This window comes from Diachasma alloeum, unplaced genomic scaffold, assembly GCF_001412515.2.
Source record: "Diachasma alloeum isolate Michigan unplaced genomic scaffold, Dall2.0 Dall_scaffold_00359, whole genome shotgun sequence".
NCBI classification, from domain to species: Eukaryota; Metazoa; Arthropoda; class Insecta; order Hymenoptera; family Braconidae; genus Diachasma; species Diachasma alloeum.
The window spans coordinates 229,976-253,806 of record NW_021680498.1 but is presented as its reverse complement, the minus strand read 5'-3'; the positions used below and the strand labels follow the sequence as shown (position 1 = coordinate 253,806).

General features: G+C 37.9%; 2 protein-coding genes across 4 annotated transcripts; one reads left to right on the top strand and one right to left on the bottom strand.

Moving 5' to 3' along the window:
* Window positions 1–700: 700 nt before the first annotated feature.
* On the bottom strand, window positions 701–7,919 carry LOC107041245 (phosphoinositide 3-kinase regulatory subunit 4). Its single transcript, XM_015261701.1, has 6 exons — window positions 7,718–7,919; window positions 7,202–7,382; window positions 6,983–7,126; window positions 6,726–6,880; window positions 3,608–5,989; window positions 701–2,164 (listed from the first exon to the last, which is right to left on the bottom strand). Exons 1-6 carry the CDS (start codon window positions 7,807–7,809, stop codon window positions 871–873), a joined length of 4,248 nt encoding a protein of 1,415 aa, XP_015117187.1. The 5' UTR covers window positions 7,810–7,919; the 3' UTR covers window positions 701–870.
* A 1,046-nt stretch (window positions 7,920–8,965) lies between these two features.
* LOC107041258 (zinc finger FYVE domain-containing protein 9) lies at window positions 8,966–22,095 on the top strand. Of its 3 annotated transcripts, none has more exons than XM_015261722.1 (10): window positions 8,966–9,671; window positions 11,706–13,577; window positions 14,328–14,590; window positions 15,374–15,473; window positions 15,585–15,661; window positions 16,823–16,937; window positions 17,769–17,984; window positions 18,297–18,419; window positions 19,462–20,729; window positions 21,333–22,095. In XM_015261722.1, the coding sequence occupies exons 1-10, from the start codon at window positions 9,614–9,616 to the stop codon at window positions 21,486–21,488; spliced, it is 4,248 nt and encodes a 1,415-aa protein (XP_015117208.1). In that variant the 5' UTR covers window positions 8,966–9,613; the 3' UTR covers window positions 21,489–22,095. The 3 variants fall into 3 exon arrangements, with proteins under 3 accessions (XP_015117208.1, XP_015117207.1, XP_015117205.1); XM_015261721.1 differs by having other exon boundaries at window positions 16,760–16,937; window positions 17,796–17,984; XM_015261719.1 differs by having other exon boundaries at window positions 16,760–16,937.
* The last annotated feature ends 1,736 nt before the right edge of the window (window positions 22,096–23,831 follow it).

The following is a 23,831-nucleotide window of genomic DNA, read 5'->3' as shown; positions in this document are numbered from 1 at the left end:
GGCTAGATTTTCACCTGGACTCAGCTCCAAGACTCACAAGACACTTCAACAATAGTGATAAATTTAAAATATAATTTTTATTATAAATATACCTAAGAAAAATACCTAAAGCGTTCGTTATGTACAGCCACATTTTTTCGTGTACGTACATTATGTATCGTATTTCGATATCAATAAACACGATCAAACACGCTCCATCATAGAACGCAATTGTTCTATACTTGACAATTACATAAGTCCATTCTACAAAACACACGTTATACATCGTGCACTCAAACGTTATTTCTAGTGTTCGTTTTGTTTTCACTTTTTCCTCTATACGTATAAAAATAATTTATTTCCTTAAGATATATATATTGTCCTTCGACATGAATTGATAAAAGTACAGATACACTGAGAGAACAATAAATTTTATCAAGACAACACGCAGGAAAAAATTTGATAGAAAAACCTAGCGAATTCGCTAGAAAATTCCATTCGAATTTCAATAGAAAAAGTCAAAACCATTCGATTTTTCCATAGAACTTATTCTTTTCAGTCATTTTTTATACAATTTCCTCGGCTCAAATTTTCCAAGTTTTTCCGTTCTATTTTTCTTCTCACCAAAATCAAACAAAAAAACAAGGAAATTCTACAGAAAATATTCCAATACAATAAGTTGCACAGAAAAATCGAATTCTCTTAGAAATTCAATGAAATTGTCTCTCGAATTCGTTAATTTTTCACTTAAATTTTTTCACCCCTGGAGATCGTGAAAAATTCCGGAAAATTCACCGAAAATGCCTGTGCCTCCAGTCATCCTCCACGAATTCCAGCCGACCGTGCCTACCTACCAATTTCCCCCGCCCCTTAAACCGAAAGCCTCCAGAGTCACTTCCACACTTGAATGAGTCCATCAGTGCTCCCAGTTAAAATGCAAGTATTGGACATAGCAACGGCAGATATGGTGTCATGATGTCCAGAAATGGGTGCCTCCAGCGGTGGTACCGGGCCTTCCTCAGTGGCCCTGACCCTGCCAGCCCTGTCCCCGCCAACAGGCCCCCCGCCAGCGAGCACCTCCTGCACAACATTCGTTCCATCAATCAGCCTTTGTTCATAAACCAACGAATTCGACGTAATGACATCACTAGCAGCCGGCAACGCCACATGGGACTCATTGGGCGTATTGAGATCCCAAAACCTCAACTTCATGTCAGTTCCCCCAGCCAAGAGGAAGCCAGACCTGTCAACAGTCCCTGCATGCATGGAGCAAACGCTGTGTCCCTCCTGCGATTGACTGAGAGGAGGTGCCCCCGAGGCCCAGAGTACAATCTGCCTGAACCCAGTCTCAAGATTCCACATAGAAATCTCGTTATTACCCTGCACAGCTGATATAATCCAGGACTGCTCAGTGGGATGAGTGATAACTTTCCTGACCCTGGCCCCAATGGGATGTTTAATACTGCTGATAGGCAGTTGAAACCTGAGGTCCCAGCATATGTGAACCCCCGAGCTTGTCCCAAGTGCCAGCCACTGCTGACAATTGTTGACACAGAACGACGTGATAACCCCATGCTTCAAATCGTTCTCCAGCTTCCAGGCAATCCCTGGACACCTCAGGTCCCATCCAACCAACGACCCATACAACGTGGCATAGATCAGCACAGATTGTGACCCAGAGTCGAGATACTGGAGGTCAACAGCGCATCCCTCCTCCTGGAGATCCAGCTGCCTCGAGTTGACAATCGTCATTTTACTGGAGCTGGGCTCCAATCGCAGAACGAAAACCGAGCCCGATTGACTAGCAGAACTCGCCAGGGACTGGCCTTGCTCGCAGACAGCGAGGCCAACGAGGGGTCCACCTCGGTGGACATACGTCTGCCTCGATCGATTAGCTATATTCCTCCCCTCCATTTTACTGGCGTCCCAAATTCTCACGCATCCGTCGGCTGCACAACTGGCGAATAATCCTGACTCGGGAATGGAGACTAAACGGTTGACAGCTGCTCTGTGCTCGTGGAGATAGGCCACTGAGACGCCTCGAGGCCTCCAGCCACTGGGCAACAGCCGCGTACCTGCTTGCCAGGTCATATTGTCCGCCCAATGCTGAGCTCTCAGGGCAGCTCCGTGCTGCTCTTGCTTCCTGTACGTCAATTTACGTAGCTCGAGTCTGCACGGGGCACACCTGAAATAATTCCAAATATCATCCTCAATCGTCAATTGGTATGCGAAATTTTCCGGTTATTCCAACAATTGTTAATCGCAATGAAAAATTATGCGCTTAATTGTCAATAGATAATCAGCATTGGGGTACGATCGACTAATAAAAAATCAACTATCGGAATTACTGAGAGATTGATTATCATTTCAATCATGAATGAGAACCGCAAATTAATTCGTTGATCGAATAAGCATTAATCAGTCAATAAATAAGCAGTAATGTACACTTATTAATTATTTTGATGATTGCTCATTCAATTACAAAGTCGTTGAATATCAAATTTATTGTTTATTTCAATGATTAATTATTTATTTTTGTAATTAGCCATCAATGGGTAATTTCATCCATTGATTATTGGGCTATTCAATTAATCGTCCATTAAAATGGTATTTGAAATTTTCCGGTTATTCCATCAATTGTTAATCACAATAAATATTCTGCACTGAATTCTCATTTGACAATCAGCATTGGGGTATGATCGACTAATAAAAAATCAACTATCGGAATTACTAAGAGATTGATTATCATTTCAATCATGAATGAGAACCGCAAATTAATTCGTTGATCGAATAAGCATTAATCAGTCAATAAATAAGCAGTAATGTACAATTACTGATTATTTTGATGATTGCTCATTCAATTACAAAGTCGTTGAATATCAAATTTATTGTTCATTTCAATGATTAATTATTTATTTTTGTAATTAGCCACCAATGGGTAATTTCATCCATTGATTATTGGGCTATTCAATTAATCGTCCATTAAAATGGTATTCGAAATTTTCCGGTTATTCCATCAATTGTTAATCACAATAAATATTATGCACTAAATCGTCGTTGAATATCAAATTAATTGTTCATTTCAATGATTAATTATTCATTTTTTCAGGATGGCGAATTGTCTGATTATCAGATTAATCCTCGATCATCATAGAAAACTGATCGATTCTTCAATCCATAAATAATCAATAATGTACGCTTCCTAATTATTTTGATGATTGTTCATTCAATTACAAAATCCTGGAATGTTAAATTAATTGTTCATTTCAATGATTAAATATTTAATTTTCATTTTATTTATATAATATCCAATGGAAGTTAAAATCGTCCAGAAACTGACCTATTCACCCTAATTGAGAAAAAATCAAGCAGGATTAACAGTTGATACATTAATCAGTTAATTTTTAATTCCGACTAATAACTGACTAATTGATAATCGTTAATGGGTGATTATTCATTCATCAAAAAATGGGTAACACTTGATACCAATTGTCGATCAGTAAAATAATTGTTAATTCTTGGTCCAGATAACGCATTCCTTAATTAATTGAAAAATTATCCCCTCGACTGGATTATCCAAGTAATCAAATAATACTAATCAAAGTTTATAACAATGCTGATCCCTGACCTGTACTGGATGTACGACCGCTCATGCAGGGAGTGGTCGTTCATGCTGTTGATGTCAGCTAGACTAGATTGCTGTGGCGACAGATGAATGTCCCCACTGTGTATGGGACTGGGGCTGGAGCCACTGTTGCTCATATCACTGATCTTGAGACTCGTTTGATTAGTGTCATTAGCAGCGAACATTGTCCTCCACTCTTGATTCATGGAGTAGTGAGAGCTCTCGGACGTTCGTTTATCAAATTTTTTGTACGCCAAACCTATCTCACTCTTGCCATCGGGATAAAGTATCACAATGTGATGGCGAACGGTCTCCTTCATGGTGCTGAGCTCGAGTTTACCATCATTAGCTGACTTAATTGCACTCTGCTTGGTGTCACCAGACAATCTGTACTTATTTATTTTGCTCAAGTGTTGTTTCATGGCTAGCAACTGGTCCTCAACGGTTTCACTCATCGATTCGGAGTTTAATCTGCGAAATAAATTCCTCAGTGATGTGCTGGTGTCACTGTATTGAGGAACAGTTCCCGTTATTGCCTTCGACCTGGCTGCCTTTCTCTCCTCAAAGGCTCGAATCAACTCGTCAATGTCATTGTACTTTATCACTGAATCGAACACCACTCGAGGAATCGGTGGTACCAGTGCCTCCAGCAGCAGAACTTCCTTCTCGATCTGAATGAGCGAGTACTTGAGGTACTGCTGGATCATAACTTGAACCTTGCACTGCACATCAACGAGATTGAGGGTTCTAGCTGCTGCTGATATGAAGCCAACAGTGGCATGTCTGATCCACAAATTGGGGTGGACCAGGAAGACAACTGTCTCAGACAGCAGCTGGTAGAGAGCAGGCTTGTGCAGGAGACCGAGCTCTGTCAGAGTCGCCATGGCATTGATCGCCTTCTTCGTGACAAACTCCTCAGGATCTGTCAAGCCCTGCTGGAGCAGGGGCATCAGGATGGGACTGCTGTGCCAGCCGACGTACGCAGCCACTCCGACGATGCACTCGAAGAACGAGCCACGAAGTTGCTTGTCATCCTTGTCATTCAGAAATGTTATCACGTGGCTCAGCAGCACGTCGTTTGCCTTCTGCTTGCCGAAGAAAACACACAATTTGTTGATGCCATTCTCCATCAGCGTCTGCTTAACGAGATTCGACGAGTCCGTCAGGAGCATCGACACCGACTGCTGCACCATCTCGTGAAGTGTCTGCAGCTCACTGTCGTAATTTGGCTTGGGGCCCTCCTTGTTTCCCACATTCGTCAGGTGTGCATTCTCCAGGTAACGAAGGGCTATGTGCGCCAGGTGGGCTATATTCTCGGCGTATGCTGATCGCACTATCACAGCCTCGTCCTGAGTTATGTGGGATAAGCCTGGGAGGATGTACTCGGGGAAGATGTTGACGTCACTCGGGGGAATTGTCTTCACCAGGTACAGGCATTTTGTCAGGGTGTGAATGGCGGATACTCGAACACGTGGGGCAGGATCGTGGACGAGGTGGAATATGTAGGGGAGAATTCGATCGAGAATTGTTTCGTCGGATGTGTTTTCCGCGAGTTCGAGGAGGATCTCCAGACTCTGGAGCTTCGACTGCGAGTGGTGGAGGCCTCGGATGCAGGAGGTCACCAGTTGGGTTATCAGGATCAGTCCCTCGGGTTTTTCCGGTGATTTTTGACCGTTTGGGGGGCCTTTGCTGGGGGGCTCGTCGGTCGGGGAGTCGTGGGCGCTCTCTGGGGCGTTCAGCTCTGGAGTTGGCGAGGTCTTCTCGAGGCTCTGGTCACTGTCGTCCTCGATCATCGTGTTCTCCTCGCTCTGGCAGGCTGAGTCCTCTCGACTCAGCTCTATGTCCCCTGGTTTCTTCGGGGGCTTTTCGGACTCTTCACTCGGGTTTCTGTGCAACCCTGTCTCCTCCTCACTCTTCAGGATGATGCTGATGATGTTGCCGATGTCCTTCCTCAGACGATTGATCTTCTCGTCGGGGGAGAGTATCGGCGCTGCCGAGAAGATCAGCATGTAGGACTGGAGGAAGGAGTAGAAGTACTCGGGGAATATTTTTCCTCGCGCTTGGGACAGGTAAATCTCAGCACTTTTGCGGTTACTGGGGCTCTTCTCTAGCATTGAGGCCAGCAAGTCCCGGATTCCTGGCTCTTCGATTTTGTCCAAGTGCTTGGTGGCGGAGTATTCGCTGTTTCTGTAGGCCAGCAGTTGCGAGAAGTCGAAGGGCGGGTGGCCCTCGTTGTAGAGCTCGGTTAGGGCACAGCCCGCTGAGAAGATGTCCATTGTTGGGTGCAGGTCACCCGTTTTTAGCTCCTGCTCTGGCAGGAGGAGGGTACTGCTCAACTCGGAGGATAGGGTTTTTAGAAAACGTTCCGGGGCAATGTAGCATGTCCTGGAATTTTAATATATTTTTTATATATTTCTTTAAGGCCCGGGTGTACTAGCTCTCGAACGTTATCTCGATGTTTTTTTTCATCTTTCGGCATCTGAAATTGTTAATTGAGCCCTGCATCAAGCAGAAGTTTTGAAAAATTATGAATGAATAATTTAAAAAATGTAGAAGAAATTCTTAATTTTTTCAAAGAGCTTTTTAATTTATATTCAGAATGAGTTGAATAACAAGAAATTGAAAAATGTATCTGATTTACGGTGACACATGGTGCCCTGTCACCTAATATCATGCAGGGGGAACACTGATTTCGTAAATCTTTTCCCACCCCATCGTCAATCTTTTGAAAAAGTTGTAATATTTTGGAGAATTTTTTAATCACACTTTTATCACATAAAAATGGCAGATGACTACGTACGACTGTTTTGAAAATTGAGATACCTAGCTGTCACTTCCACCATGAAAAATGACAGCTAATAGATAATTTGCCACAGCGAATCAAATATTTGTAATTTCCACTTTTTTCGACTCATCCTGAACTCAATTAGAAACGCTGTTTGAAAAAGTTCGGAATTTTTTCTATTTTTTTAATCATTTTATCATAATTTTTGGGAATTTCTACATGATGTACCACTCACTTGACAATTTTGGATTACGAAAGATGAAAAAAATCCAGATAACATTCGAAAGATAGTACACTCGGGCCTTAATTGCAAATATTTTTCCTTGGACAATTTACCTTCTCCTGGAAGTGTCGAAAAAGTAAGAGAAATCTGCGGGATTGTCCTCAGGTAAATACGTTGGTTTGAAGCTTGCGAAGTCCGTCAGCAATACCCAATTCCAGCTGGTAATCATTATGTTTTCGAGTTTTATATCTCCGTGGCAGACGCCAAACTGTTGATTGAATAAAAAATATTGTCCATCATTGGATGAAAAGATTGAATGGAAAATCCAGGCCCTAGATTCTGCCTCACCATGATTTTTTTTCATTTTTACCTTGTGCGCTTGATGCAGAGCATAAAGAACTTGAAACGTAATCCATTTCTTCTCAATAGTAGACAGGAAAGGTCGCGTGCTGATTCTATCATAAAGTGAGTATTTCACGTATTCTCTCATGATGAATCCAGCCTTGTCCGTGAGCTGCAACAGAAAAGCCAATCTATTAACTCACACGTGTCACAATGTCATTAAAGTATTTGGTAAATAGGTACCAACTATGGTTCGTTGAAAGGGTAAGCAGTTGACAGCAGAAGCCAATTTCGATCTTATCTCCTCCAGTTTATCCTTGTATGTTGACAGTGGTAGCGTTGGATCATGAATCACGAACACTTTCACGACGATCAGGCCCTCCTGGCTTCTTGCACGAGCCACTTTGAAGAACCTCGTGCTTCCGAGGCTTGTAAAAATGAAATGGAAAATTAACGAGTGGATAATTACGTTTTTTTATAAATAATGGTATTTATTGTTGCTAATATATTCGTGATTTGCTTCCGAAAGCATTCTTCTTTTTTTTAAACTTTATTTCACTATTCTCTTCTTCTATTTTTTCATTCGTTTTTTTTCATTCAAATTCAAGAAAAAAAAAGTTATGGAAAAATGTCTGTAGATGTTGATTTTTCTACATCCATGGAAACAGGTGGACACTCATTGGAAACTCAAATTTGAACGATTACAAAGCTTCCATGCGGAAGCAAAAAGCTCTTCCTCCGCGAGATAGAAAAGTTTACTCACTTTATGTCAAACAGGAGATCGCTGTGATCTGTCAAGTAGTGTTCGACAGGAAATATTTGACTAGGAGCGATTCCTACCAAGTGGTTACCCATCTTGGAGTGTTCGGCAGTGCACGATTGATTTTTGATTCTAATAAAATGTGATTGTTGAATTTGAGGGGAATAAATTCATTCTTGCCTTGTTTTTTATACGTAACAGAATGAGGTTGGAATGTCAGCTGTTTCCTTTGGGGAAGGGGGAAACTTTCCGGTTGTTACGGGGACTAGACGAGACGTGTAGGGTCCCTAAATTCGTTCGGATAGCGCTTTCTAGACAATGCTATAGGAATTCTGTGATCTAACATTTCTATTAATTTTTCGTCGATTCTACATGAGCGAAAAACTAGTTTTACCTGTGCCAAGAAATTTTTTTTTTGAAAATTATCAAAAAGAATTTTTTTGTGCCAAATATGCAGAGAGTGCGCCGGAATGAGAAATTTTTGTCGCAAAAATAGATTTAGTAGTTCAAAAAAAATTGCATTCTCTGTACACTCAAATTTTCCAAGTTTTTTCGTTTGATTTTCTTGATGAGAAGAGAAGAAAAATAGAATGAAAAAAACTTGGAAAATTTGAGTCGAGTAAATTCTATAGAAAATATATGAAAAGAATAAGTTATATAGAAAAATCGAATTCTGTTGACTTTTTCTATTGAACATGTCAATAGAATCAGCCAAAAAATAATAGAAAGTTTAATAGAAATTCAATAGAATTTTCTAACGAATTTGATAGGTTTTTCTATTAAATTTTTCGTGCGTGTAAAAATGACATTTCTCGCGTAATGCAATTTTTTTAACTAGGGGAGGGTGGGGTAAAACGGACACTTTAGACTTTTTAAAAATTATTCATAACTCAGAAACAAATTGATCAGCTGAGCTCAGTTCAGGCTCGTCACAAAGGGAAAGAATTGTTCTTTGTATTGAAAATAAAATTATTAAATTTTATCAACATTTCAACCCCTCATTAACATTAAAAAAAAAGTCAAAAGTGTCCGTTTTACCCCAACCTCCCCTACTAAATCTATTTTTGCAACCAAAATTTTTCATTCCGGCGCCCTCTCTGCATTTTTGGCACAAAAAAATCCTTTTTTGATAATTTTCAAAAAACTAGTCTCTTGGCGCAAGTGAGACTTTTGAGAACTTTGTCGTTTTTCTCTCTCTCAAGTGTATGATTTAAAATAATCTGCAAGATGGCGCGGTAGCGCAGAGAAAACTCAGTTTTTTATTCGCGAGTAGAGGCCAATAAATGGAATTTCGTGTGAATGAGTGCCAGTGTACACTCAATAATCAACACAAGTGCCCCTTCAAAGCTCGCGATTAAATAGTAAGTGCGTATTATTGACAGTGCTTCGAGAAGACTAGCCCAGAGTCTTGCGTGCACGAGTCACGGGGCAGGGGAGAGTGACAAACGTCAAAAATGAGTGACTAACACATTACCGCAGCATATTTTGCTCATCGGAGTAGAATAATGAAGTAGGCAAGAGCAGGGAGAGACCTCGAAGTGAATGTTCCGTGGAGTTTTGTGGGCAGAGCTGTGTTTAGTGTCACGAAAATTATGGATATCCAGGAATATTGGTGATGAGGGGAACAAGGCGTTGCACCTAACCAAGAAACAGTGATAGATACATATCCGGACGTTCCGCCTCACATGATTTTTCGTGATATTTGTTGCAGCGTTGATCGATTCCCAATTCATCGCCAATTTTATCCAATTTTATTCAAAGAAACGTGCTGATCTAAGGGGAATACGCGGAAGGTGGACAATTCTGAATTCTCAGAGAACATCGAGTGGAATTAATTGATGTGACGGGTGGTGGGACTATGGAATTGATGGTTAAATGATATCCTGAAAAGAAAATAACATGGAGAAATTCGCAGTTGATCTTGATAAAGTGCTCGATGATTTTGAGTTCAATGAAGGTAAATTTATTCTCTGGTTTTTAATTGAAATAAGCAAGTCGATAAGTCGTTATTTTTTCTGGAGTGCGTGACATTGAACATTTGGGCATTTTTATTGTTAATAAAATTCTTCTTCTTTGTGACGGGCGTAGGCTAGACTTGAATGATAAATTTATTTCTGAGATAAGGAATACTGAAAAACAAGTAGAATTATCCACTTTATTCCATCCCCTACGATTAATTGATTCGTTAATTAATTCGTCTCGAAAGCAGGCGCGAAATTCGTAGGGCATTCGCCAGAAAATTCTATTGGAACTAAAATTATTTTTAGGAAATGACAATAGAATTTGATTGTTAAATGCTTCATCACCTCTGGAAAGGGAATTTATCCTGAAAAAAAATATGGAAAAATTCGCAGTTGATTTTGGGTTCAATGAAGGTGAATTTATCCTTTGGTTTTTAATTGAATTTCGATAAGTCGTTATTTTTTCTGAAGTGTGTGACATTGAACATTTGGGCATTTTTATTGTTAATAAAATTCTTCTTCTTTGTGACGGGCGTAGGCTAGACTTAAATGATAAATTTATTTCTGAGATAAGGAATACTGAAAAACAAGTAGAATTATCCACTTTATTCCATCCCCTACGATTAATTGATTCGTTAATTAATTCGTCTCGAAAGCAGGCGCGAAATTCGTAGGGCATTCGCCAGAAAATTCTATTGGAACTAAAATTATTTTTAGGAAATGACAATAGAATTTGATTGTTAAATGCTTCATCACCTCTGGAAAGGGAATTTATCCTGAAAAAAAATATGGAAAAATTCGCAGTTGATTTTGGGTTCAATGAAGGTGAATTTATCCTTTGGTTTTTAATTGAATTTCGATAAGTCGTTATTTTTTCTGAAGTGTGTTGAACATTGAACATTTGGGCATTTTTATTGTTAATAAAATTCTTCTTTGTGACGGGCGTAGGCTAGACTTGAATGATAAATTTATTTCTGAGATAAGGAATACTGAAAAACAAGTAGAATTATCCACTTTATCCCACCCCCTACGATTAATTGATTCGTTAATTAATTCGTCTCAAAAGCAGGCGCGAAATTCGTAGGGCATTCGCCAGAAAATTCTATTGGAACTAAAATTATTTTTAGGAAATGACAATAGAATTTGATTGTTAAATGCTTCATCACCTCTGGAAAAGGAATTTATCCTGAAAAAAAATATGGAAAAATTCGCAGTTGATTTTGAGTTCAATGAAGGTGACTTTATCCTTTGTTTTTTAACAATGGAACATTTCCTTTTGGAGAAAATTGCAATTTTTGAAAATTACGAGCATTTTCTATAAGTATTTTACAAATAATTGATTCTATCTTAAAAAAAGGTTTTCGGAAGTTTAAACGTTTCCAATTATTCATTTATAAACACAATAATTCTGTACCAAATGTGACTTGAATAACGCTGAATATTCACAATTGTGTTCAAATGTTTCTTACGCAGTTTAATATACAAATTTGATAATGAAAAATGGTGGAATCTGCCACGCATGAAAAAATTCAATAGAAAACCTAGCGAATGCGCTAGAAAATTCTATTGGAATTCTATTAAAAAATTCTACTAGTTTTTTGCTCTGATTCCATTGCACATTTGATAGGAAAAAGTCAACATATTTTAGATTTCCGTTCGAATTTTTCCCCTGAGATTTTTTCTACTAGAATTATTGGGCACAAATTCTCCAATTTTTTCCACCGGATTTTCGTTTGCATTATAGAATCCGAGTGGAAAACCCTTATAAAATTGATGCCCAAGCATTTTTACAGAAAAAATCTCAAGAGAAAAATTCACCCAGAAATTCGAAATCTGTTGACTTTTGTCTTATCGAATATCCAATAGAATCATCGCAAAAAATAAATAGAATTTTCCTATAGAATTCCAATAGAATTTTCTATCCAATTCACTACATTTTCTATTTCTATATTTCACACGTGACAGTGTGGTCTGCACCAAACTCCAAAAGAGCCTTACATATCCTCAAATGACTTCAATTATCGTTGCAGATTGTGCAGAGCAAGTAGCATCAACCGCCCCAGAGAAGGTCTCCCACTCAGACCAGAGATCCAAGGACCCCGATTTACCCCGTTACGAAGGCAAACCCATAAAAAATGTGGACGAGGAGAAGCCCTGGCACAGCAGAGGGCTGACCACCGACACAATCGACATTCGAAAATCCGAGGGCCTTCACAACAACGGCGAATCAGTCAACAATTTTTCTCCCCGCAGCTACAAAATAACCGACGACAAACTCCAAGAGAAAAAAGTCGTTGATTTTCGAGAGAATGACGAGCCCTCAACAATTCACAACGACATAACTCAAAAATTGGTGCTGAAAAAGCAGAACGACAATCAAACAGCCAAAAACCACAATAGTTACGATAAAAAATTGAACCAGCCAAACATAAAGCCAAGTGTCAGTAACGTTTTCAACAGTTTGAACGAATACATAAACGCATCGACCACGAGTATGGAGAATATAAGCTGCTCCATAGATTGTCAGAAGGAGAGAAATGGCAAATTTACGATTAATCCCGAGACTAATGACGCCCAAACGTCAGAGGCTAAAAGAGCCCTGCGAGCATTACCCGCTTATCAGAATATTCTGTTGCCCATGAAATGCGAGCCATGTGCGGCCACTCAAAATCCAGACACTGAAAGTGACATTAATGACTCAACCACGACTGCTGGTCAGCATCGAAAGCAGGGAGCAGTGGACTGTGCAGACCATATTTACGAAAATGTACAATTCGGCAAGAGTATGCCAGCATCGAAGACATCGAGGGTTCAGGAAACCTCGAGATCGTCGAGTCAAGACGAGGCAAAACACATTTATGAAAACGTTGACTTCGATCAGTCGACTGCAGGAAAGGACGACAGCTCCATATACGCCTGCATTTACATTGGAAATAAAGACATGCCAGAGACGACAACTGAGCTTGAAAAAGCAGCCAAACGATTGACCGAGCAATTCCCGGAGAATATTGTCAGCGCAGTTGAGAAAAAATCCTCAGGACGCGAGAGTGAATCCCTTGTTTTTCAAAATGTCAATCTCAACACGAGTGAACGAAAACCCGTGGGTTTTTCCACTATTGACGATTTGTCGGAGGAGGAATTGAATAAGTATCTGGCTGAATTGGAGGCTGAGGAGAGGGCGAAGGAGGAGGCTGTTATCTACGAGAATCTCTCAGTACCTGGGCCATCGTCATCAGCTTATCACAGTCTGAAGGAGCAGGCTCGATGCATTTCGAATAAGCATGCCGATGAGGACGCCAATGAGGCGCCGATATTCGAGAGTGTGACTATTGGAGAACTTCCGAGGGTGTCTGAGCAGAAGCTCCAGGAGAAGGCGAAAAAATTGAGGGTCATTGATTACAGCAAGAGTGGAACGAGCGCTGAATCGAGTAATTTTTTAGACCAGAAAACCCCGGAGAAATTCACCGATTGCGACAAGGGGGTGGCAGATGCAAAGGGAAAAATTTCTAACAGGACGGCTGTTGGTAGTAGACTGTCTGTGGATGAGGTGGTGCCGGAGAATGAACAGCAGATTGAGAAGGCGAGGAATTGCACTTCGCAGGGGAAACTATCGAGAATTAGTGAAGCAGGGGATGCGAATAATTCTGATGAAAAAAGCGGTCAGCAGGCTCGGGACAGTTGTGGGACAGGGGATCGTGAGGCTGTGGGGGGCTCGTCTGGAGGCTCAAGTGAGGGGGGGAGTCGTGCTGAGGGTGAGCAGTCTGCTAGAGATGGGGGGAAAAGTGAAGATGGATCGAGTAGTGCAACCATTGGAGGTGCTGAAGAGAATGGCGATAAATCGCTGAGACCTCAGACGCTGGATATTGTTTCTTCTGTCAGTATGGACGAGTCTTCAGTGATAGGTAATTTGCAATTGATGTTCGGCGGAGGATTCATTGGGTCAGGCGAAAATCCACGGGTGAAATTTCTTTTTTAGAAGTAGGATAAGGGCAGATCCACGATCAGTAGGCGGCAAACGAGTCGATGATGGGGATTTTCGTCTCATTTTTTTTTTCGTAAAGATGGCTATTACTCTGGGGAAAATATTACTTTTGCCGAGGAATTATTTTCTTGGGAGAAGAATTCATTTAAGAGGAGGTTCCAGGCCAGTCATTCCCGAGTGGTTCATGTCCATCTCGAAATACTGCAATTATGTTGAATTATGAGATGATTATGCTACATATGACCTTGAATACCTTTCATTATTTTTCAATTTTTTCAAATTTGAGATTTTCTTACGTAAAATAATTTGGAATAATTCTTAATGTTAATAATTGTCAAAGGTATGTAGTGTAATCATCCCATAGTTCAACGGAATTGTCATTTTTAGAGATGGACCATCTGGTAATGACTATAATAAATGACTAAATGGCTATAATAAATCAATTCTTCTCCCAAGAAAATAACTCCTCGGCAAAAGTTTTTTTTTTCAGAGTAGACAACAATTTTGAAAAAAACAAACGTTGAAAAATATTGATAATTGAGGGAGTTATGAGTTTTTGAAAATTTCGAGTTTTTTTAAAAAGATCTGTTTTGCCTCACGTTTCCCTAGCTTTTTTTCTAGCAATTTTTTTCAATGTATTACAATAGTTTTTTTAAATATTTGCATTCAGGTTCACCAGAAACAACAGCAAATCTCCCATCGAATGCTGCAACGTGTACGCAAGAGCAGAATGTTCCTGCGATTGAAGAATCACAGGAACATCTCCGCGAACCGTCACCAGATGTATCCGATAATTCGTCGATGGATTTTGGCATCATACTTGGAAAACAACCACCATTCTGGATTCCAGATGGGGATGCGCCGAATTGCATGCTTTGTGATGTTAAATTTAATGTTATTAAACGTCGACATCATTGTCGGGCCTGTGGAAAGGTAAATGAACTTTGTTTTGTTTCTTTTCGTCAGTCGAGTACCTGACGTACGAGAAAATTTCACAAAAAACCCTGTGCATTCGCTAGACAATACTATTGGATTTCTATAGTACCTCGATTAAAAAATTGATCAACTTTTCGTCCATTTCACGTTTTTCCGAAGGAGACGTTCACTATGAAATATTTTATAAAAAAGGAAAAAGTTGAGTGAAAGTCATTTCTACTGAAAATATCCCAATAGAATAAGTTGTACAAATAGATCAAATTCCATTCATTTTTTTTACAAGATTTTTTATCAAGTGACAGTTCTACGGAAATTTCAAGGAATTCCATCAGTGAAAATTCACAATTTGATGAGAAAGTCAATGGAAACTGTAAATTTCAGTTCCATTATTGGAAAAATTTGGAATTTTATTATTCTTCTCCTTTTGAATTGAATTCGATGTAGTTCTTCTGAAAATTGATACTAAATTGTCCATTTTTGTTTGCCGATTTTTTTGATGAGAGGAGAAAAACGAGTGAAAAAAAACAGAACATTGATATCGAGGAATTTTCATAGAAAATATCTCAATAGAATAAGTTATGTAAGAATAAACTCCTATAGATCTCTTTTACGAGAAAGTTTCTATTGAACATCTTCTGTTGGAAAAAAAATGCCGAGAAAATGTGGATTTTTTTAACGGAATTAACGGAATTTTCCAGCCGATGCACAAACTTTTTCTCTGGAATTTTATATGCGTGTCAGAAATTTCGCAAAAGTGGTTACACGCTGGTTCTTTCGTAGGTATTGTGCAACAAATGTTGCAGCATGAAATATAGGCTTGAATATCAAGGAAATATGGATTCTCGCGTGTGTGCCCTGTGCTATCAACAACTCATCAGAGGTAAATAAAATGAGACTCCTCAGGTATGCCTGTAATCTTTGTTTCTAAAATTACGAAAATGGGAACATTGAGCATTTGGTAATTCATCTAATTTCTTCATTGCGTTTCCAGCTGAGACTGAACCGGGGGGCGGTGAATGGTCGTCTGGCTTCCCGAATAATGTGGATGGCGGTATCAATTCACCACAGGTAATGATGCTGAGTACACTGAGAGAAAAACAAACACGTCAAACAAGTCTTGTTTGGACCGATAAAATCGCTAGTTGAAAATTGCCAAAAAAGAATTTGTTTGGTTCGAATTTGAAAGTCTCAAACATGAATAATTGTTCTGCTTTCGACAGCAACGAAATATTTGGCTCAAGAGGCGGATAATTCACACCAGACGGTGCCTTTTCAGGATGAAAATATCTCATACAGAGGAAAATTTATCAACAAATATTTTATCTCTGACTTACAAGATTGCTATTATATCATTATTATTGTTTCATTTAAGGGTTCATTTCTTGTCTGTGATTATTAGACGGCCGAAACGAAAAACTACTATCCCTTGTTTCCCATAAAACAAAGATTTTTCGGGAGCAAAATACGTATGGGAGTATCGAAAAACGAAGGAGTAGTGCTAGAAATGACATTTCTTGCGACAAAAATTTTCCATTCGGGCGCACTCTCCGCATGTTTGACACAAAAAAATCCTTTTCTGATAATTTTCAAAAAACTATTTTCTTGGCACAAGTAAGACTTGTTTGAGAACTTTGTCGTTTTTCTCTCAGTGTAGTAGTTAGTGTTTGACGCATTTTGAACTTTTATACATTAGAATTTAATCATTAGATGGATTTGAATATAATGGGATAGTGAACTAGTAGTTCTCAAACTTGACACTGGGAGAAATTTCTAGTTTTCTTTTCTGTTTAAAGTGTGCGATGTGATGAAATATGTCATAAATATTTCATAAATTTAATGGGCTTTTCTATTAAATTTTCTCACGCGTGTCTTTCCTTCTCAGTTTGATTTTATTTTGTCAGTAATAGATTGCAAGCATGCTACCAACAGACTCCAAGTCTTCCACCCCCTCTATTTATTTCGTCAGCCTGTAACAGCTTGTTGAATACATCCTCTCTGATATTACTGAATTTTAACTGCACGTTTAAACTCATTTTATTGCGTTCTCTTATTTCTTTGTGAAAATAATCATCCAAAAGATGCAGATAAATTTTGCATGGAGAGCAGTTTTAGATTGTTCCTTATGATCATATTTAGTACATCGGAGTATTCGGCAAATGGTTATAGGGAAGACAGCCCAATCCAAATAATCCAATGGAGTATTGCTCAACAATACCACCTTTGCAACAGTTAGCTGGAAATTTACCACCACCGCCGACTGTTATGGTGCCTGTTGGAGTTCTTAAGCGTGAGGGAAGCACGAAACAACGGACCGAGGGCCAGAAATCAGTCATGTTCAGTGATGGTGAGTTCTCCACGAAAGAATATATTAGAAATCAATTATGAAATGTTTGAAGAATTCACCAATTATTTTCATTTCCTCACTGAGAGAAAAACACAAGAGTTTTCAAACAAGTCTTCCTTGAGGTTGAAAATTTGTGTTGCAAAAATAAATTTAGTCTTTGCAAAAAAAAATTTTTCCTGTGCAAGCAAAAAATTTTAGTTTTCGCTAAATGACGTATGAAAAAATTGAATAGAAAAACTTAAAATTCTATTTTTATGTTCATGACGAAAAGAAAGGAAAAATAGAATTTAAAAAAAATGAAAAATTTAAGCCGGGGCAATTGTATAGAAAACATCTCAATAGAATAAGGTGTATAGAAAAATCGAATTCTATTGACTTTCTCTATACAATATTTTTTAATATTTTCATCAAGTTTTTCTGGCGTAAAATCGTTTTCTGATCAATAAAAAACTGAATCCAGTGCGGTGTCACGTTAAACAATGTTCATTTCAAACGAAATTATTTTGAAAAAATCGATTTTTCCCCAGCGTCTGAATTAATAGTTTCCAAAATAACTCTCCGAAAGGACTAAGTTAAGTACACAGAGTTGACCACCACAGGTCTAGGGTGCAATCAATCCGTCGTAATTGCGAAGACTTACCTAGAATAAGCAAACACAAGTGAACCCATTCCCCATCCATTTTATGATTTACAACTTTTATTTTATTTCAACTCCCCATTTTCTTTCCAATGTTTTTCTTACTTTAAACATTTTCAAGAACCCAACCTATTACACAGTTATCCCTTATCCCGTTTTATTTTTTTTATCACCCACCTATACGTAAAACACAGGAATAAGGCCTGGCTGTGACCTGACAGAGCTCGACACATCGTGGAATCCCAAGCCACCGTATCGAAAGACAAGCAACAAGAGAATACCATCGCCAGGACAGCAGTCAGCAACGACAGCAAAGCGTCAAAATCTTCCACCATTAGATCCGCACACCAACAGTTATATTCCGGGGGATACGAATATGTTACCTCCAACTGTGACCATCCACAAAGGCCGTGAGTCATGAAAAATGCATAAGATGAATTCTATTGGGCTTCCACAGGAAATTCCATCCATTTTTCGTCGAGTCCATTCGAAAATTTCACGGCTTTTCTGCTCGTTTTGCAATCCAAATGTTCAATAGACGATATCGTGCAGAGAAAAATGAAGAGATTTTGATCTTTCTGTGAAATTTATTCTGATTCTTATTGAAATTATTCAGCTGAGATTTTTTAACTCCTTCGCTTGCATGAAATGGTGAAAAATGGCAATCCATTAACAATTAGTGTTAGTAATGTCAATCAATGCCGATTAATTATAAATTTTAGAAATCAATTACCAAGAAGTTGTGGATTCAGCTGCACTTTACGAGTTACTTAAGAACGAGAGCGAGCCACCAGTGATGTTTGCAATTAACAGGAATCTCTATGCGTACGTGAAGATGACGAATTGTAAGTTTTATTCGTAAATTAGTGATTAGTGCACTTACGAGGAGGTGGCAATGCCATGGCGAGGTGATGGCTAGATCATTTGGAAGTATTTTATATTCATGAGGTAGTTTCATTGAAATCCTGAAATTGAACTGCGATTACGAGTTAAAATCGTTAAAATGAATGCTTAAATTCTGCTTTTTCTAATTATTCTCATGCGCAGAAGATTAATTCTATGCATATTTCGATGTGCCATGGGTTTGGTTGTTCGAAATTTTAATAACAAAAAAAGAGGAAATACTAGTCGTTTTCTGAAAATGTATCGTTGATTTTTGTACTGAATTTTTTGGAAAGAGTCAAGTGGACATTTCCCTCCATAATGAAACATGCACGTAAAAATTCAATGAAAAGCTGGTTTTATTTCCAGGATTTTTGATACAGAAGCTCCGATATAAATTCTTAAAGGTTTTTTCGTCGTATTTTTTTGTTTTTTACAATAAAACGTTAGAGATTTTAATAGAACTTTTAAAGAATTTGCCTAGACTATTGACTATTGGATTTTCATTGCAATTTTAATTAGTTTTTTGAAGATTTTATTGGGAAATTATTGGAATATTTTCCCTTAGAAATGTTTAATTGAAAATATTCTGGTTTTTCAAATGAATTCCTATAGAAAATGTCTCAATAGAAAAAATTGCATAAAAAAATAAATTCTACTGATTTCTTGCATAAAATAGTTTTTATTCGACATTTTCTATAAAAAACACGCACTAAAGGTGCGGAATTCTTTAATAGAATGAGCCAGACACTAAAAAAAATTGAGAAAAAAAAACTTATATTATACTACAATTAAATTAAAAATTTAATTAAGAAATTGACTTAAATTTAATTCAATTTGATTAAATTTTGTGGAAAATTTTCAATATAAGTTCAGTAAAAAAAATATAAAAAAATAGGAAATTCAATGAAATTTTCTATTAAATCCGCTAGGTTTTCCTGTGAAATATTTTCACGCATTTCAACAAATTTTCAATAATAACTAAATTAAACCCATTTTTTCCAGTAAACTGTTGTGTAAACAAACAATGCTGGAACGTGACATCTCGTGGACTGGCATGTGTCGGTCAGGACGAGGTAATCCTCCTAGTGGAGGCGCTCCCCGAGGAGACCCAGCTCCCAAAAGACCTTCTGATCCACATAAACCAAATCTACGTGGAGGCAGTAAAGGGAAACACTGTGACAGAGCTCGGGGTGTCAATCCACCAGGCGGGGACCCTGTTGGGCTCGCGTGAGCACGCAGGCTTCCTCTTTATTCGGCAAACCTTTCAATGTCTGCAGAAAATTGTTCTACCTCCACCGCCCTTCCTAGTGGGCCTCCTGGTGCACCGTTGGGAGACCCCATGGGCCAAAATATTCCCCCTCCGACTGGTTCTACGTCTTGGCGCTGAGTATCGATACTATCCCTGTCCCCTCGTATCCGTTCGTTTTCGTAATGCAGTTTACTTTGAAATTGGTCACACTATCATGAAAGTACTGGCTGATTTTCGTAATTATGCGTACACTCTGCCTGGGGTAAGGGGAATGGTAATTCACATGCAGGATCGTACGACAGATGTTTTATTTCCTCGTAATCGTTACGACCAAGTTATCAAGGGACTCAACAATTCCAACGATCATGTACTAGCATTCGCCGCTAATTTCTCCATTCACGTTGACTCACACCTTGTCTGCATACAAACTAATACTGGGGACGAGAGTAATTACCAAACCCAAGCTATTAATATTCACAATAAACCCAGAAAAATCACTGGTGCGAGTTTTGTGGTGATAAATGGTGCCCTGAAATCATCAATGGGTTTGTCAGCAAAATCTAGTATCGTTGAGGATGGACTGATGGTTCAGATAATGCCGGAGAAAATGGAAGCACTCAAAGCGGCCCTTAAAAATATGCACGATTTTACGATTGATTGTGGACGTCAGGGAGTACCTGAGCCTGATGAGACTGTTAATATTAAGTGGGTGGACAATGATGTCCAGTTCAATCAGGGATTGAAGAGTCCCATTGATAATAGGCCCATGGATGGAATACCCTCGATTCGAGTTCACAGTGGAAATGATTACATGGGTACTAGTAGATTTATTAGGTGGACCGAAGTTTTTATCATTAAGTCTGATGATCATCCCAATGGTGTTCATGATCCAGTGGATTTGAATAAATTGTCGGAGGGCATTGCGAGGGCCACTTGTGCAGCACTGGTGAAGTTACTGGATCTTCTGGCAGCTGCTGGGCTGACTAAGCTGGCGGTTAGAGCTACAATTCATCCGGATAATGTATGTAATTTAATAATAGTTTTATTAATGTCATTAAAGTGATTATTAATAATGATTTTGAGCCATGGGATATTGGAAATCGTTTCGATTTTTATTACAGCGATTTGATAATTAATTAGTGGCATTCACTGATCCCATTTTCTGTGACTCAAAATCATTTTTAATTAATAGTAGTTTTTCATATTTGAGTTTTAGACTTTTTGGGTAGTTTTTTTATTGTTCGCTAGTAAATTCAATCATTTAGTCATTTTTTAAAATCATTTTTTACCTCAAATGTGAGCATTTTTGAGCCCCATTCATCGATATTAATTAAAATTTAATGCAAATTTTTTTTGAACTACTAAATTTATTTTTGCGACAAAAATTTTTCATTCCGGCGCACTCTGCATGTTTTGCATAAAAAAATCCTTTTCTGATAATTTTCAAAAAACTATTTTCTTGGCAGAAGTAAGAATTGTTTGAGAACTTTGTCGTTTTCGAAATCTAACAATTCGAAATCTAACAATAGAATTTTGTAGTGAATTCTATAAATTTTTACAAATTTTTATCCTACGAGTAATTTTCTTTTTCATCTCTCACTTTATTAATTTTTATGTCGGTCAGGTCGGCTATGAAGCTGGCAGCGAAGGTACCCGTCTGCCGCCCATCTACATGAACAGCTTGGACAACGAGCTCATTCAAGTCCTCCATAAAGCAGCCCAGAGCAGCCAGGACACCAATACAGTGCTCGAACTAATATTTCACGTGTTGGATGACTAAGAGAATTTTTCTTAACCATTTGTTGTACTACTTCCAATTTGGTCCAATTCAACAGATTTTAGAGCTTAAGCCTTCTGAGTGGATAATTGCAACCAAAATAACAGCTGTGGAGAGCAGAATGTATTTTAAAAAATATCATGCAAAGATGTTATTAGAGGTGTCAAGTAGTCGATCATTGCGAGTGTCCCATAAAGGATTGGATATGGACATTCACGGAATGAAAACGTCCTAGTATTGATTTTAGAGAAGGTTTCATTTCAAATATTCCTCTTGTGCAATTTATTAGTTGTTATATTTTCCACGAAAGGATGAGTATTGACTTTAGTTGGAAATAAATTTCGAAGTGCAGGTTTGCTTTATTGGCATCTAAATTTAACAATTTTCGTTATGAAGGGGGTCCCAAAACGAATCTGACGTTTCGTGAGGGTAACTCGAGGCGTTATTGGGGGACAAAAACTCTAATTAGCTAAATTTTTGTCTCCGGCAAATTTAAGCCGAGGAAAATCTATAGATAATACCTCAGACTAAGTTTAGAAAAATCGAATTCTATTGATTTTTTTTATAGAATATTTTCTATTGAACATTTCGGTGAAATCTGCCAAAAACTAATAGAAAGTTCAATAGACATCCAATAGAATTGTCTGGCGCATTCGCTGTAATTTATTCAATTCAATTTTTTTCACACGTTTTTGTCTCTGAATAATCCCCCCGAGTTGCCTCCACGATATGACAGATCAGCTTTGGGACACCCTGTATATTACTTCGGACAATGAAAAGTGGAATTTATGTATATAAACTTGTTTTTTTTTTCAATCCAAGAGTTTTATCGAGGGACGTCGAGTACACAGGCTATCGAGATGATAAATGTTGTGAGGTGAATAGAAGAAAACATTAGTTATGCACTTGGCGGTGACAGATGTATAGCAATGTTTTTATAGATCCAGATAGATCGAGTGATGATGTGATGTTATATAGTCTATTATTTTTATGAAGCAAAGGGGAGAACTGAACTCATTATTTGTAAAGTGTCATTATTGGGGAGGAAGAGTTGAAGATTGTTTTGTTCTTCAGAAATGAAAATTCAAGATGTTTCGAGAAAATTTAAGAAAATTCAGATTTTTTATGCGTGAAAGACTCAATCACTCAGGCTCACATGTACGGAAATGATTCATTGAAAGACCTAGGCATTTGCTGGAAAATTCCATCGGATTTCTGGTAAAAATTCAGTGGCGAAACGGTAAAACGGTTCTAGTCGATTTTGACTATTAGCCAGTTTTCAATGAATATCTCGAAATTTAAGGGAGATAGGGAAATGTTTGTCTTTACCTTTTTTGCAGCCCTCGAGTCGCTCTACAAAAAAGGTCATTATGAAAATTTCGTTATCTCTCTTAAATTCGGAGATATTCGCCGAAAACTCAGCCAAGGGCTAAGAACATTTCGTTTTTTTTTCAATATAAATATCCAATTGAAAATGTTTTACAGAAAAAATCAAGGGAATTTGATTTTTCTATACAACGTATTTTATTGAGATAATTTCTGCAGAAATTCCTCGACTTGAATTTCCCAAATTTTTTGATTGATGTTTTAAAGAAACGGAGAAAATGGAGTGAAAAAAAAACGAGGAAAATTCATGTCGAGGAATTTCGTTAAGTTACACAGAGAGACTGAATGCTTCTGGTTTTTTCAATAAAAAATGTTCAATAAAAATTATTTTATTGAAAAAAAATCGTGCAGAAACACTTTTAGTAAATTATTACTGAAAGTTTAAGAAAAAAATTTAGAAATTGTTAACACAGACTAATTCACATAAAATTTCCATATTTTGTTGAAAAATTAGTTAATCTTTGGACCATTCGATGAATTTTAGTTTTCACAATATGCTTGGGAATTATTTTGATGAATTTCCAATTTTCTCTTAAATTCAATTTACACTTACACGGAAAATTCAGATGCAATTACTTGAGTTGAAAAAATTTTAAGTGTGAAAACTCATGGAATTTCTAGTAGTTCTAGTAATTCTCCAGCAAATGCTTTCCATGAAATTTTTCGTCCGTACACTCATGTTTACCTTGTCTAAGTGTTTATTACATTTCCTTGTTTCTTTTACAAAGTTGAATAAATTTATTATAAACTCCAATAACCGTCTTAACAATACAAATAAGACGAAATCATAGTTAACACCAAACACCAAAATATAATGTATATACCTTGAATTAATACGCTGTAAATATATGATGGAAAGTTGAAAAAAATTTTGTTGGAAGTAATTATTCTCAATTTTTGGTCCCCAAAGGAAACTCTGTAATAATTAAAATTTAAGTTTTGTTTTTTTGCAGTCATAGA

Coding starts and splice junctions, on each gene's coding strand:
- LOC107041258 (XM_015261719.1), top strand. CDS start 9,614: ATGGAGAAATTCGCAGTTGATCTTGATAAAGTGCTCGATGATTTTGAG. Junction 9,672..11,705: donor TGATTTTGAGTTCAATGAAG/GTAAATTTATTC, acceptor TTATCGTTGCAG/ATTGTGCAGAGCAAGTAGCA. Junction 17,985..18,296: donor TGTGACCATCCACAAAGGCC/GTGAGTCATGAA, acceptor TATAAATTTTAG/AAATCAATTACCAAGAAGTT.
- LOC107041245 (XM_015261701.1), bottom strand. CDS start 7,809: ATGGGTAACCACTTGGTAGGAATCGCTCCTAGTCAAATATTTCCTGTC. Junction 7,127..7,201: donor TACCCTTTCAACGAACCATA/GTTGGTACCTAT, acceptor TTTCTGTTGCAG/CTCACGGACAAGGCTGGATT. Junction 5,990..6,725: donor TTCGACACTTCCAGGAGAAG/GTAAATTGTCCA, acceptor TTAAAATTCCAG/GACATGCTACATTGCCCCGG.